Source organism: Tachypleus tridentatus, chromosome 13, assembly GCF_004210375.1.
Source record: "Tachypleus tridentatus isolate NWPU-2018 chromosome 13, ASM421037v1, whole genome shotgun sequence".
Taxonomy (NCBI): Eukaryota; Metazoa; Arthropoda; class Merostomata; order Xiphosura; family Limulidae; genus Tachypleus; species Tachypleus tridentatus.
Genome location: NC_134837.1, coordinates 42349791 through 42366806, shown reverse-complemented (window position 1 = coordinate 42366806; position 17016 = coordinate 42349791). Strand labels below are relative to the sequence as shown.

Sequence of the window (17016 nt, the reverse complement as noted above, 5' to 3'; positions counted from 1 at the left end):
CTTATATTACATTCTCTTTCAGAAAAACCTTTAGGGCAAATGTCCCCTTTTTTTATTCAAAAGGGACTAGAGGGACTTGCTGGCTCTCCAAAGTTAGTAAAGAAACTTCGATCTGGTGACATATTGGTTGAAACATCCACATCCCAACACAGTGAACTCCTCTTGAATTCAAAGGCAATTGGGGATATACCTATTGAGGTTACACCCCATGCTACCTTGAATTCTTCACGAGGAGTTATTGTTGAAAGGATTTGAAGAACGTCCCAAGTCAGAGATTCTCACTGGTCTCTCCACTCAAGGAGTTTCTGCAGTGAGGCGATCTCCACTCACAAAGATGGAGTTACACTGCCAACAAATACCCTTGTTTTAACATTTACTTCATCACGCACCTGCCACCATCAAGGCAGGTTATCTCATTTGCAGGGTTCAGCCATACATACCAAACCCTCTCCAATGTTTCCAGTATCAGAGGTTCAGCCACTCAAAGACATCATGTTGTGGTTCCCTGACATGTGCTCGTTGTGGAGGCAAGGACCATGATGCCTATGACTGTGACATGAACCCACATTGCATAAACTGCAATGGTTCTCACCCCCTCTTACTTTCATTCTTGCCCAAAATGGTTGGGGGAAAAAGAGGTGCAGCGTTTGAAAATGACACATAACATTAGTTATCCTGAGGCTCGGAAATTGCTGTCCACAACTCCATCTCGGACATATGCTGCTGCACTTCATTCCACAACTACAGTGGGAGTGCAGACAGATCTCTCTGTGCCTCCAAGAGAATCGTTTTCAAAACAAATGAAAAGCCTTTTGACCTCCGTGGTTAAAAAGGTTGATGAATCGACTTCCACACCCATCTCTGTTTCTCCCATACCTTCCAACAAACCTCAAGATCCACATCCTTCGGTTTCAAATACAGGCATTTCTTCTGATACATCTTTTTCTCCCACCACAAGAGACAAAACAATTATTCGTTCGCGTCCTCAGTCACTGGATTACCCTTCCAATAACAAAAACCTGCCCACCAGACCCAGAGCAGGATCCATGGAGGTTGATAGACCTCCTCCAACTAAAGACAGTAAAGAAAAAAGACGTGGTCGTAAACCGAAGGGTTCTCCAGCCACTTCACCTACCCGTTCTTAAAAATGGCCACCTTGATACAATGGAACTGTCGAGGTTTACGTTCTAATCTGGATGATATCAAAACACTGATTGCTTCCTACCATCCTGTTTGTCTTTCTTTACAAGAAACATTTCTCAAAACTGCTGATACTGTCTCCATTCGGCAGTTTTCTCTGCACAGAAATGACAGGTTGTGTGATGGTCGAGTACATGGAGGGGGTGGCACTGTTGGTTGAACAACACGTGCCCACCCTGTCTTTGTCACTCAACACACCCTTGGAGGCTGTAGCCATCCGTGTTTCCTTGGGTCATACCATCACTGTTTGTTCTCTGTAACTGTCCCCTGGAGAGATATATGATCAATCAGATCTTGATGCTCTTGTTGAACAATTGCCATCTCCATTTCTAATCCTAGGGGATTTTAATGGACATCATCCCCTCTGGGGAAGTGCTATTATTGATGGGAGGGGCCGATCTGTAGAGCGGATGCTCTCTGATCACAATCTTTCTCTTTTCAATACTGGTTCTTCCACTAACTTTCATGCACCTAGTCAGTCCTTTACCGCTATTGATCTCTGACCATGGTTTGGTCCCCTTCATTATTCTCCCATTTTTCATGGAGGGTTGACAGTAATCCACTAGGCAGTGATCATTTTCCAATCCTTTTTAGAGAGACTGGCCGTGGTCGATGCCACCCTACCCGCGTGCCCCGGTGAAAGCTGGATCAGGCAGACTGGTCCACTTTCACTGCTCTCACAGAACTTGATCCTGCCATCGTAAATCAGCCATCAATAGACGGCTGTGTAGCAGCGGTAACTGACTGTATTACACATGCAGCTGCTCAGTGTATTCCTAAAACCTCGACACTTTTTCCACGATATCCTCGTCCGTGGTGGAATCCTGCTTGCCACTTAGCACGGAAGGCTCAAAAGCGGGCCTGGGATACTTTTCATAGATATCCCACACTTTCAAACCGGGTTGCTTTCCAACGGGCCCGTGCACATGCTAGATGGGTAAGACGTCAAAGCCAGAAGGAATCTTGGATTAAGTTCACAACCAGCATATCTTCTACCACCAGTTCCAAGATCATATGGGACAGGAATCGAAATGTTAATGGGCACTACAATTCTATCCCCCTCTCGATCTTACTCTCTGATGGTTAGGAGGTGACTGATGTTCGGAACATCACTAACACTCTAGGTGAAAGCTTTTGCTGGGTATCTAGCACTTCTGCTTGTTCCTCCACCTTCCTGGCCATCAAGACTCGGGCAGAGCGATCACCTCTTTCCTTTCGAACTGACTGTTTCTTTGACTATAATTGTCCCTTTACCCTGGTGGAACTAAAAATGGCCCTTCATCGGTCTGCCAGTACGTCTGTAGGACCTGATGATATTCATTATGACATCCTGCACCATTTATCTCCTGCTTCTCTTGATGTCCTTCTGATTGTTTTCAACCGGATCTGGCAGGAGAATGTTTTTCCTAATGCCTGGCGCCAGGCTATTATTTTACCTTTTCTAAGCCAGGAAAGATCCCAAGATTCCTTCAAACTACCATCCAATTGCTTTGACGAGCTGTCTCTGTAAGATATTAGAAAGGATGGTTAATGCTCGTCTTGTTTGGTTCCTTGAATCAAACAACCTCCTCTCGCCCACCCAGTGTGGGTTCCGTCAACAGCACTCCACCACAGACCACCTAATTGTCTTGAAACATCTATCAGAGAAGCCTTTCTCAAGCCAACATCTTGTATCAATATTCTTTGACATAGAGAAGGCTTACAACACAACATGGAGGTATGGCGTTTTATGAGACCTCCATACATATGGGTTTCGTGGCCATCTACCCATGTTTATTAAAAAATTTTTAATGGACAGGAGATTCCAAGTTCGTGTGGGTTCGACACTTTCCCGTTCTTTTGTACAGGAACTTGGAGTCCCTCAAGGCTGTGTATTGAGTGTTACACTCTTCAGTATAAAGATAAATGCCATCACTGAACAACTCCCTCTCACTGTTGCGAATGGGCTGTATGTCGACGACTTTCACATCTCATGTCAGTCGTCAAACATGAGATATATTGAGCGGCAACTACAAACCGCCCTCAATTGTGTACGGAAGTGGACTATGGCGAACGGCTTTAATTTCTCTCTCTCCATAACTGTATGCATGCACTTTTGCCGCCGACGGGTATTCACCCTGATCCTGAACTTCATATCGATGAAGTTTTGCTGCCAGTGGTCCCGGAGACCAAGTTCTTGAGGCTTATCTTTGATCGTAAACTGACCTTTATACCACACTTAAAGCAGCTTCGGGTCAAATGCACAAGAGCACTGAACATCCTCCGTGTTCTCTCTTCTACCAGTTGGGGGGCAGATCGCTGTTCAATGTTAAAGGTATATCACACTCTTATTAGATCGAAACTCGATTATGGATCAATGGTCTATGGCTCTGCGTGACCCTCGGCCTTAAAGATGCTGGACCCCATTCATCACCAAGGACTTTGACTCTGCACTGGGGCTTTCCGCACTCTCCAGTTCAAAGTATAAACATTGAATCTCATGAACCTTCTCTACACCTTTGCCGTTTGCAATTATCTTTACAATATACTTCGAAACTTCATTCCTTACCAAAGAATCCCACCTGGAAATGTGTTTTCCTTCCTCGGTGGGCAGTACTTTTTCAGAACAGATGATCTGTCATTGCTCCATTTGACCTTCGCATCCGGGCGCAATTGGATGAATTGGGTCTGTCCTTGGATAACATTGCAGATTCCACAGGTCGGCCCATCCCACCATGGCTTATTACAGCCCCCAAATGTGACCTTTCTTTCAGTCACCTAAAAGAGGCAGATACTCCAGATTGGAAGTACTGTCTTTTATTCAATGAATATCTTTCAAACAATCATTCAGTTCCCATTTATACAGATGGTTCCAAATCAGGTAATTCAGTGGGCTCTGCTATGGTTTGCTATGGGTCAGTAGTTGCGCGCAGAATCCCTTCTACAGCTTCTGTGTTCACTGCTGAACTGTATGCCATATCTCTTGCCCTGGATCATATTGCAGCTGAGCAGTACTCCAACTGCACTATTTATACTGATTCGCTTAGTTCTAAACTTGCCTTGGAATCGCTACATGTTAGCTCTCGCTGATATTCGAAACCGACTGGCCCATTTCTCATTAGCAGCTACTTCAATCCAGTTTTTCTGGATACCAGGCCATGTTGGTATTCACGGGAACGAGCTTGCAGACATGGCAGCTAAATATGTCTGCTTCAGCAGCATCACTCCTATGCCTATTTCGTACATGGACTATGGTGTTGTCTTCAAGGCTCGGCTCCGTGCCAGCTGGCAGTCCACTTGGAGTGAGCAACATGACAACAAACTTTTTCAAATCAAACCCAAAATTGGACTTTGGCCATCTAGCTTCCGTAAAGTTCGGAAGGAGGAAGTTGTTCTCACTTGGCTACGCATTGGTCACAGTTTTTAACTCATCATTTTCTTTTATCTGGAACTGATGCACCAATGTGTAGTTTGTGTAACACTCAAATCACTATCAGCCACGTTTTACTTTCTTGCCATCGTTACAGTTCTCAACGATGGCAATATTTTAAACGTCTTTTTTCCCAGGGTCAGTCTGTAACATTGGACAGAGTTATTGGTGATGGTGACTCTGTCCACCTTGATAATGTTTTTAATTTTTTAATGGCCATTAATTTTTTTAATCTCATTTAAGTGTTGCATATTTATTCATTACACCATTTTAATTGTGGTTCCTTTTTTACAGTTTTAATCTCTCTCCTTTAATTTGACATTGGACAATGGCCAGAACATTAAATAACTCGACACCAGGACTGGAAAGGCCAACTTCAGGTGACTAATGCTACTGTTTGAAATACTTGTTAGTCTTCCTGGCGAGTTGTTATTATACTTTTGCTGCATATCATTTCACACTTTTACTACTTAACTTTTTAGTACTGACCATATTGACTCATAACCCGGAACCAGGACTGGAAAGACCAACTTCGGGTGACTGATGGTGGTTTTTATACTTACCTGTTAGTCTTCCTGGCGGGTTATGATCATTACCATTCTGCTACAGGTAGTTCTTTACAACTTTGTTGACTGGATGTCAACATTGGTTTTTACGCCATTTTCTGTTTTAATTGCCGTTTTGCTTTTATCTTCAATTACTTTTACAAATTTTAGTCCATTTACTTGACTTTTATCTGTTTACTGGACATTAGGCTACTCATTATTATGATTTTGCGGAGTGTCTTTTAAAACTTTTATTCTTTTACATTTTGATAATAGCTGCTATGACACATAACCCGGAACCAGGACTGGAAAGATTGACGATGGTTCTTGAACTTACCTGTTAGTCTTCCTGGCGGGTTATGATCATTACCATTTTGCTAGAGTAAATATTTTACAACTTTGAAGACTGGATGTCACCATTGGTTTTTACACCATTTTCTGTTTTAATTGTTGTTTTGTTTTTACCTTCATTTACTTTTACAAATTTTACTCCATTTACTTGACTTTATCTTTTTACTGGACATTTGGCTACTCATTGTTACAATTTTGCTATGTATCTTTTAAAACTTCTATTCTTTTACATTTTGATACTGGTTGCTATGACACATAACCCGGAACCAGGACTGGAAAGACCAACTTCAGGTGACTGACGGTGGTTCTTGAACTTACCTGTTAGTCTTCCTGGTGGGTTATGATCATTACCTTACAACTTCTTATACTCTGCCTTCTATCTTAACATTGTAGACTAGGTGTCAACATTGGTTTTATACTTTTTTGTTTTACCTTCATTTCCATTTATGTCTATTACTACATTTATTTGTTTATTTTTTACATTTTTACCGAATGTCTGGCGCAGATAGCCTCGCTGCTTTGTGCCATAAAACACTAAATCAATCAATCAATCAATCAAGCAATAAACCTAAAATAGCAATGTTTCTAGTAGGTTCACTGACAATTTGATAAAGAAAATCATCCCAAACAGTTTCTAAAATCTTGTCTCCTTCCTCACTTGACTCTTAACATTTCATGATCTACATGATGGAAATTTAAATCACCCATAGTTATTTTTTTAGAAGCTGAAATCTTAATCTCATTATGAAGTGTCTTATTTATTTCTTCAGTTTCAGCTGGTGGTCTGAAACAGTTTCCCACTAAAAGTCTTCTCCTGTTATGTCCACTAGCAGAAACTCAAATAGATTTAATCTCAAATTCAATGTGATGTAACTTATGTTTTACATATGAATCCAGACATTATTATTTCTACTAACAAATCTGTGATTTTACATTTCAAAGAAATTTCTGCCATCAGAATTGTCTACATTTCACCAAGTTTCAATTATTACTATTTATCAAAACCCTCCTGCCTCTCCAGATGCTCAATGGTATGTGATTTTGATATCCATTGTGGGCAGAGCACAGATAGCCGATTGTGTAGCTTTGTGCTTAACTTTAAACAAACAAAATTCTACATTCTGACCAGTGTTCTAAAAACATCCATTTTATATTTTTTACTCCTAAAAATGTAGTTATTTGCATATTTGCTGCCAGATATTGCTGAAATTAATTATCTAGTGTCAGTTAGTATTATTAGAAACAACCAATAAATTGTCAAGTAACTGTAAAAGGATGAAATTTTATCTTGGATATTTCAAGATGTTCAGTATCACATAAAATTTTTAATTTTATGTATTTATGTTCATAAATTTTATTTTTGATGGTAGACTAACTTTAATTTAAAAACAGTTTACCACTGAAGAAGGAAGTATGTTATTTTAATTTATTAGAAAGACTTTGCAAAATGGCATAGATGTATATTTGTTCAAAATAGGTATTATTATTAATAATAAAAATATTATTTTTTCATTAATTTTGGTACTGTGAAACATTAAATCAGCTGTGGTGTTTTGTAATTGTATCATAGTCAAATTTAAAGAGTTTGAAATTCCTCCCAAATAAGTTGAAAAATGTACAAAGATATGACATTCACATATCATAAACATACTTAATTCTTTTCAGGGTCACAATCAGGCAATAAATAGCTTAAAGTTCAGTCCAGATGGTAGGTGGATTGCATCAGGAGGAGGAGATGGAGTGGTAAAGGTAAGTCTTAATTTAAACAAAAAGTGAGAGACATTATTGATTGCTTAGAACTTCATTAATATTTTTCTATATTTTGCAACTTTTGTGAATTAAAAACTAGAAAATACACTGTGTAAACCTAGACTTTCTGAAAAGCTTTAATGGATCTTTTCATCGCAAAATTTGAGGTCTGCCATTGAAGATTCTGTTTAGGTGTAAATAGAAATTTACTTCATAAAAGTTTAAAAATTATGTATCTATGAATTTTTTTATTTAGTAATATGTAAATAAAGAGCTACAAAACTTTTAATAAGTATATTTTGGGGTTTGTAGCTGTGGGATCTTCCAAGTGGGGAAGTGTTAACAGAATTCATTGGACACACTGGGTCCATTGCCGAGGTTGAGTTTCATCCAAATGAATTTCTTTTGGCAAGTGGTAGTTCTGACAGGTACAAATATATTAAACATTTCTTTTTTAAAAAATAAATATAGCACTTAAACATTTTTGTTTTTTTATTGTTGTAATAATTTTAGGACATGCCTAATATGCAGTGGTTTAAACTTATTTGCTTACATTTATGCTTATAAAATATTTCATTTGACTTACCTGAAATTAATAAACAAAACAGAAAATAACTAATTTTGTACAAGAGATGTATTCATTCATCTCAAAAAGCTTAAAAAGTAACATTCCTTTTTTTAAAATTTAAATCCATTTTTAATATCGGGAACAACCGTGAATACAGGATAAATGTCAAATTGTGTGTGTGTGTGTGTATATATACACACACACACACACAGCCATTCATTTTGTGTTTGCTAGATGTGATTGACTTTATGATGACTTGGGTAATACTATAAAACAGTAGACAGTGAATATGTATTTACTATGTTAAAATTTATCAGTTTTCCTCACTTTTGTGAAGTTGAGTGTCAAAATGATGCATATTGGAATGAGTGCTCCAAAGAAACCATATGATTGTCTGTTTTTAGTTAGAATAAAGATTTTTTAAATTAGAAACATTTTAACAAAAGGTAAAATTTGTTTCACTTTTTTCAATAGTTTAAAAGGCAAGTACAAATCTTTAACAGTAAGGATATTGCATCACAACTGAAAATTAATTCATGATCCAGAAAGTTATTTTACTGTATAATTTTTTAAAAATCTAATTGAAACACTGTCCAGTAGGAAGTATTCAGTGTCTAGTTTATGTATGATTTTCATTCCAAGTAACTGGATTCAACTTCACTGTTTGTATCTTTGTTTTCAGTATGAAAATTAGCTTGAAATGTTAAGACCAAACAATTATATGCTAATTCTTTTATCAAAACTCATTTGTCTACAAAATATGTGATGAATGAGTTACCACTTTTCTTTAATGTTGGTCATTCATGTAAATTATATTGTTTATATGATTAAGCTACTTTAATTTACAAGACCCAAGTAAAGTAAACTATTAAGTATGTTTTCTCATTTTAATCTACAATACCAAAGTATCTTTCTTGTGTGACAGAGTGTTATGCAATATGGTATAATAAAAAAATTTAGTTCATTTTCTGCAAAGTTTTGAGCATATACCCTTTGTTAAGCTGTGACAAAGATTGTACTGTCTGACCAAAGGTGTCTATGAAATGTCATAGAAAATAAACTAGAAAAAAATTTCATTTAGATGTGGTTTTTTTTTAATCATTTATCCAAGTTTATGTTTCTAACTGTTTGCAGTAAATTGTATTGTAAACATATTAAATCCTTGTGTAGTACAAACACTTTTGACTTATTACCTTTGTTTTTTAACAGATCAGTAAAGTTCTGGGATTTGGAAAATTTTCAGCTAATTTCTTCAACGGGTACAGATAGTGGGCCTGTGAGGTAATTCTCATTAATGCAGATCCTTTTAATATATTTGTTTGTGTGTATACATGAGGATGGGAGTGATTTGTATTTAGAACAAAAACTAAAATACTAGCTTCAATGTTTCTGGCAGGTTACACAACAACATTGTCATGATAGTGTGATCTCAGTGGGAAAACCAGTATGTTTCCTTTTCCCTTTCTTTTCTTATTTTATTATTTTCCTTCCCCTTTTCCTCCATTTACACAATCCAAAATTCTACCTCAATTTAAACAAATTCACAATTATTCATGTACTGTTTAAACATTTATTTAAAAGGATATTTACCCTTGAATAAAATAATATTAGAAAATGTTTGACATTTACCTTAACATATAGTAATATTTGTAGTGATAATTGACATGTTTGTTGTGTGACAAAATAATTGTTAGCTTATGTTGTAATGTGAAATGAAAAGTTATTCAACATCTGAAAACATTTCCTTTTCTTTAAGTATGTACATATACTTGGTAAGTACAGGGCTTACCCTGGACTAAATTTTTCTGTAGCCAGGCTATTAGCCAAATTATTTTTTTGGTAGCCAATTTTAGCCAGATAGGTTTGATCCGTATCCAACCCTCCAGCCAGTCACATACGATAAGACAGTCAAAGAATAAATGACAACTAAGTTCTTATCATACATTTTATTTCAATGAATTTATCATTTATCAAATTTATTATAAAACAACAGTTTCACAGTTACAAAGTTCAATGTTTTTCACACACAAATCATTACACTAATGACATGGGTAGACGAGTCACTAAATTAAAAGTAACTGTTATCACATGCTGCTAAACAGGGCTCAATTGGCTCAATTTATAGATAATCTTTCCACTAATTACATTTAGTTTTTTACAAGTACATGTTTATTATGGTACTAATCCAGTAACAGCTTTTAATTAAACTTACCGGCCAAGCCATGTGCCATTAGATAATGTAATTACACGTGTGAAAGCCATCACAATCTTCGTGGCCGTCCTTTAATTATAGTGCCGCTTATCAACCACATATAAATGAGTTATTCGTGTCAACCCGTTAGGTTGCTGTTGATTGAACAATTTTTCACACGTTTGTCAATCCTGACCATGACCTTGCATGAATGCAGACGGGTTATTGATTTTTATCTGCATACCGCATACTTACATTAAAAAAATGTTGATGTAGTGAACCAGTCTAGCATGTTGTAAACAAACAGTGTTTCGTCGGTATATTTGCCAATTACAATTTTTCTTCGCCAAAAAACAAAAATAATAGCCATTGGCGAATATGGTGAGCAACAGCGTGAGCCCTGAAGTATAAGCTGTTATTATAAAAATGTCTTACTTTAATATTGTGCTAGAACATTCAACACTACACTTTCATTTTCTAGTAAAACAGACACTTAGTCAATACAGTTGTTTTGTAAATCTGGTGTGAAATACACTACAATTTAAAATGTTTGTATCTAGCTTTGTACATATGCATGAATGTATGTGTGTGTCTGTATATCTATATATAAATTTAGTGTAAAATGATGTATGTTAGCAGAAACACAAGGTCACTTGCAGTATGCATATGATTAGTAATGATCAATAAATTAGTGACAGTTGTATCTGATTAGTTGGGGTTTAGTCTACATATTTTATTTTACTGTCTATGGGAATAACCTAATTTTAATAACATTTTACTAAATTGCAGGATTCACTAATAATTTTTTTTTCCATACAATTTGCAGATGTATATCTTTTAACCCTGATGGTGAATGCTTATTTAGTGGAGCTCAAGATGTCCTTAAGGTTTATGGATGGGAACCTGCTATGACATATGACACACTTGTGATGGGATGGGGAAAAGTTACTGATGTAACCATGTCACAGCAGCAACTTGTGTGTAACTCATTGGATTATGTTATACTTTTTTTTTGATAGATGTAATTAAGATATTTCTTAAAAATATAGCTTTGCTCAATCTTAATATGATTATAACAGTGAATTATAAGGTCATATATATGAAAGTCAGGCCAAGTATTTCCCATGATGACCTGTGGATTATTTAGTTCACAATTTAAGAAACAGTATATATTTTAACATTACAGCTACCTCCTACTGAGACAGTGGTGAGTTATAGTTTCAATGCTAAAATGTTGGACTTCATTCCTTTTGTAGACACAGCAGATTGTCTAATATGGCTTTGCTCAAAAACAAACAAAAACAATAAAATTCTTAAAATAGATATAAATGAACATTGATTCTCAAAATATTAAAGAATTTATATATAAAAGTGTATATGAGATAAATATTTTATATTTTAATCATGGTAAGTGTATTTACAGGTAATTTCTACAAACTAGATAATGGAGGTTTTTTTTCACAAAAAGTATATATGTGAAGTAGAAATTCACAGCCTTTTAGGTCTGAAGTCAAGACATTGTTATTATTCTTAGCTTCATGTAACAGTAGGAGTTATAAATAAATATATATATTAATTAATTGATCCTCTCTCTATAAGTCTTCCTTGGCCAGGGTCAAAAAGCATGTCATCATGTCTGTAAACTTACATTCAAATCTTTTTTGTTTTTCTATTAATGTGTTTTGATTTATGGCTTGAATATTTTATGGTTATAATATAATTAATCAGAGATTGGGATTTGCTGTTTTTAACGTAGTCCTTCCTCATGACTTTTATTCATTTAACTTCATTTGGATATAAATTATTTGATTTCACCATATATATATATATAGTCCACCTCTCATTTTTGGAAATACTTGCTTACATAAACCAACTTCTGTCTATGATGTGTGAATAACTAATAAAAAGCTCAAAAGTTCTGCACGTGGTTTTTCCAACCTCTTGAAGATGAAAAGTTTGCAAGATTATTTCTTTGTCTCAAACGTCAGAAGGGATGAGAAAATGTTGTCTAAAGAACTATTCTTTTTATCCAAATACAGTTTAGTTAGTAGCCTGATAAATTACAGCAGAATTCTGCAGTGTTGATGAAGTAATTTATAATGTTTATTTCAAATTCCATATATAAAAATCTGAAAACTGATTTTGTTTTACATCCTCCACATGCAAAATTTCACAAAGCTTAGCAAATTATGGCATTTGATAAAACAAGTGCAAATTTTACAGGTAGAAAAATATTGTTTTTTATATTTCTTTATTTACTGTTCTATTTTTTAAGGAAAATAACTGAAATTTAAAAACTTGTTTGTAAATAGTAATAATATATGTACATATGTATAACCAAATGTGACTGTATTTTATGAAATATTGGTTCACTAGAATAAGCCGAAGACAGGCCACTTTGTAAAGGCCAGTTTTATACTATTGGATACAGTAACATGAATTCACTTGCTCTGTGTCATTGCAACTTTTGTAATGTTAGTTACACAGCTGAAAGGTCAATAAATAAAATAAATAAATAAATATATATATATATATAATGTGTAATGTTATGAGATTTAAATTATTTAGACTAAACATTTGTGTTTTCTTGTTATAACTTATAATCATTGTAGAATGAAACAAGCATGACTTGTATCTATTTTTTAATTTATTTTATGTTGGTTATGGAGTAGGTCAAATTGACCACACCTGTAAAAAGATACAATGGTGAAAATAAGAGACAAAATATGAAGTTCTTTCTGTACAAAATGTTTGATAATTACCTAAAGGTTATTTGGATATTATATAGATTTTGCATGTGAAATTTGACAATCTTCTGATGCATAACAGTATTTTTAATTTTAAAGTAAACATTTTTTGCATGTTGGACAGTCAACATTTGAAAAAAATCTTTAACTTATTTTAAGAACTTTATATTTTGTGTACTAGAGCCTTAATATGTTTACTAATAATCTGTAAAATTTTATGAAAATAATCATACAGTATTAAAAGAAATGGTTTATCTTTATATGATTTTCTATGATGTCCAAAGCTGAAATTTTTAAGTTTTTGAGAAATATTCAAATTCCCTTGTTAAATATAGTAACTTATAAAAGTATTTGCATACATGTAAAAAGATTATTCTGTTTATTTCCTTCTTAAAAGATTATGTTGTTTTGTTTGTTGTAAATTAAGATAACTAGTTTAGCTTACTGAGAGTGCACCTAATTTTGATTGCCAATTTGTGATCACTACTATATCTTTTAAGGTATTAATGTGTATTGTATCAACTAAAAATTAACCAAAGTCTTGACAATTTTAACAATGTGATTTTAAAAACCTAAAATATCTTCAAAATATTTTAAAACAAGGGTGCTTCTCATTTTCCATATGGTTTCTCAAATAATTAAGTTACAGAATAAGCAGGTACATGTTTCTTTGCTTTCAGATTGCAGGAACTATCTCACTTACTAGTGTATCAGTGTACATCGTAGACCTAAAGAGAGTGCAGCCATTAGCAAGCTGTATGGATGAGGCTGCCAAACATCATATTTCTAAACAGACAGACTTAGTTCACAGGTGAGTTTTTATATCGCTATTGATTTGTTACAATCTTTATTTCGTAAAGTGAAATGTGTCAGGTCTGTTCATGTTGATGGTCTTTCATGAAAAATGTCTGTTATATTGTAACATTCTTTAGGTGTAATTAACTATTTTAAATTTAAACATCAATAAGGAAGATGAATGAGATATGTTTATAATATGGTTCCCACAGATTGTGGAAACCAGCGAGTCAATGAATTTTATATTTTGTGTTCCTGGGCTAGGAAACATTTTGCAGACAAGGAGAAAGTCAGGAAATTGTATATGATTCAGTGATTCTGGTATGACTTAAATGGTGAGCAAATAAATTATCATGTGTCAAAAAATCACATGAAGGTTGATTCTGAATCATTTAACATGTCAATATGTGTATTTTATGCATGCATGCATTATCTACAGTGATCTTTTTTGCTTGCCATTAATTATCACTTGATTAAACAGTAAACAGTAGCTATTTATGGCCTGCCTAAAAGAGTATAAGGACTCTGGAAAATACTTTATTTCTTCCTCCTGAAGCTAAGCTATGGGGGATTATTTTCTAACTATGTAAAACCCCTTAAATACTACTTAGAGATGGACAATTTACATCAAATAAATCACTTTGATCTTACAAGTTTTAGTGCATTAATAAAAGATTCCTCATGGCAGTAATCACTGAAGGAATACACATTATGTCATTGATGTATCTGCACTGGAAAGATTAGAAGGATGTCGAAAGAGAAATTAATCTTAAAAAATGAGTATAATATTTATATAAAAATAATTTATTCATAAATTTGTTTTGAACCATTATGAAACAAACTATACATAACTAAGTATTGCCTATAGCACACAGTATATGATGTGTAGTACGGCTTAGGCTGTGGTTGTTGACAGATGTTACTTCTTGTTAGAGTATCACCAGTGAGAGTTCAAGCAGTATATGGATGGCAGTGCATGATGTCAGTAATTTAGAGATAAGTTTCAGAAAAACTAATTATAAAAATAATGAAATACAGAATGTTGATTTTACAGTAACTAATATGACACATGTAAGGATTTCTCAGAATATGGTGGTGTTTTTCTATCCATGAATATTTGTAGAAACAGTTGAATATATACTGGCGAATATGTCTTGTTTAGCTGTCAATCTATAATCTAATGCATCACATACTTGAGTAATATCTTGGGAGAATTTACTGTTTACGGAGCTACTGACAATCACCCACTGAGGATAAAATTAGTATATTTGGGTCTATTCTTGCACTTGTTTATAAAAGAGTATCACATTTTGGTCATATTAGTAGTTTTCTGTAACACATTGTGACTGGTTGACTAGCTAGATCCAGGACAAATTCATTATCACATTCATTCAAGAAATGCAGTAGATTGCATCATTTTTCACTATTGGATGAAACATTTTATAAGAGAACATACTCCTAGTCCGACCTTAGAATGTAACTATGTTTAGTGTTTACATTTTTACTTTTTCAAAAATCTTGCTATCAGAGTATTACAAGTTGGTAGCCTTGTGTTAATCAAACAACAAAATGACAGGAAAGAATTTAGGTAAAGATAAACTGAAGCCTGATAGAGAACTGAATTAAGGGCTTTGGTATTATTTTGAAACTGTGGACTTTGAAATTATGATGTGTTCTTGAAATTGAGATATTAATTACGATGCAGATTGTGCAGTGCCAACATGTTGCAATAGATACAAATAATGTTTTAGTGTATTTCGTTGCCACAAATTCAACGAATCATGCAAGAATCTTACTGTGAAGATGATCTGTTTTGTGTGTGTTAACATACACTATCCAGAGTTGACTGACTTCATTATAATAGTTTTTGATATGGTAATTGGAAACTGTCCAATGGTCTACATTGTTTATTTTGTTGTTGGGTTTTTTGAAGAAAGAGGAATAAGTCCTGAAATAGGATACATTTCAACTTTTTTTCTTTTAATAAACTTTTGACTTGTAATTTAAGTCATAAATACATAATCAGCTAAACAAGTTAATTATTACCTTTCACAGAGCAGGGCATGCGATTGGCATTTGATAATGCTATTAGGAATTTAATAATAAAGGATAGAAAAGAGGAGCATTATTTTTTATACAGTTTTTGCTTCCTTAACAGGTACTCGTAGTTAATAAATATAATCTGAGTACGTTTAGAGAAAGTTACTTAGTAGCAACTTTAATTATTGTAATACACAATATTGTGTAAAAACAAAATGAAAAGCTTAAATAGTGTGTACTGTAATACAATATTAATGGCAGTGAAGAACATGTTTGCATACAGTTACATCTGTGCCTTTACCACAGCTTATGTGAGTGTGTTTACATCATGTTGGCTTTGAAATAATGCAACTATAAATGTTATGAATCTTTTATCAGCAGGTTTGGTACCACATGTGAAGTGTTTTGTATGTGTAATTATAATTTACAACTTTATTATTTATAAATACGATCTGGTAATCTTATGAACAAACAAACCTTGCATTAACATGAAAATAATTTTAGTAACATGTGATTGATAAATATATGGTCATACTAATTCAATGAACTCAATTTTTGATATGAACTTTATTTGCACAAGTGTTTTGAAATTGTACATAAAGTTCATATCAAAAGTGGTCTGGATGATTCCATTAACATGTGCAATTATTTTGTAGACATCAGAAATGTATTTTTTGCAGTATATATTTAACAATTGAAAGTCGTTTTTTTACACTTCTGTGCATGTACACGTACAAAATATTACTTTAATACATATTTGACCTATAAAAAGCATACTTGTCAAAAGTATTTATTTCATTACATAACAGTAAGCATATTCCTTTTATCTATTAAGGAAATGTGCTTATTGCATTCAAATCTATGGTGTGACTTAGTGTTGTAACGTTTTTGTGATTTAAATTAAAATAAAAAACTGATTAGTGTGAAATGTAGTAAACAAATGGATAAACTACCATTGTTATTCTAATAAAGTATCAATAATTTCAGAACACTGTGATTAATCATATTGAAGCTTTCCAAAATGATATTTAAGCTAGTTGTGATTCTTTTTACATACATCCTGTTTTATTAAACATGTATGAATGATGTTTTGCAATTTCATATGTTATAGTTCAGTGGTGCATTACGAGTACATATTAACTGGTCAAGGAATAACATATTTTTGTCAAGGAATTTCATTCCATCCAAGATGTTGGAGCCATTTAATTTTGCTTTTAACAGGCATGTTTCATGTTTGACAGTGAGCATGTTTCTTAACTTCTTTAACCCAAGTGGATGCTGCTAGTGTCTGTCTGAAAATCCCAATTTATGCATCAGATGGTGACAGCATCCAATAACATTTATGCCTCTTTGGTTCAAAAGTAACCCCAGTCATGTTGTCATTGATAGAATTAATAAAATTGAAGTTTCATGAAGTATGA

At 33.9% G+C, this 17016-nt stretch overlaps 1 protein-coding gene across 10 annotated transcripts in view; it reads left to right on the top strand.

The window, feature by feature from the left end:
* Positions 1-17016, top strand: part of LOC143237621 (katanin p80 WD40 repeat-containing subunit B1-like) — an 84958-nt gene that overhangs the window by 41066 nt on the left and 26876 nt on the right. For all 10 annotated transcript variants that reach the window (XR_013020168.1, XM_076477074.1, XM_076477075.1 and 7 more), the window contains 5 exons: positions 7171-7254; positions 7567-7682; positions 9032-9103; positions 10840-10990; positions 13441-13571. Coding sequence is in view for 9 of the 10 variants with exons in the window: in XM_076477074.1 (XP_076333189.1) it covers positions 7171-7254; positions 7567-7682; positions 9032-9103; positions 10840-10990; positions 13441-13571 (554 nt within the window). In the remaining variant the exon portion in view is untranslated. The remainder of the gene's footprint in view (positions 1-7170; positions 7255-7566; positions 7683-9031; positions 9104-10839; positions 10991-13440; positions 13572-17016) is intronic.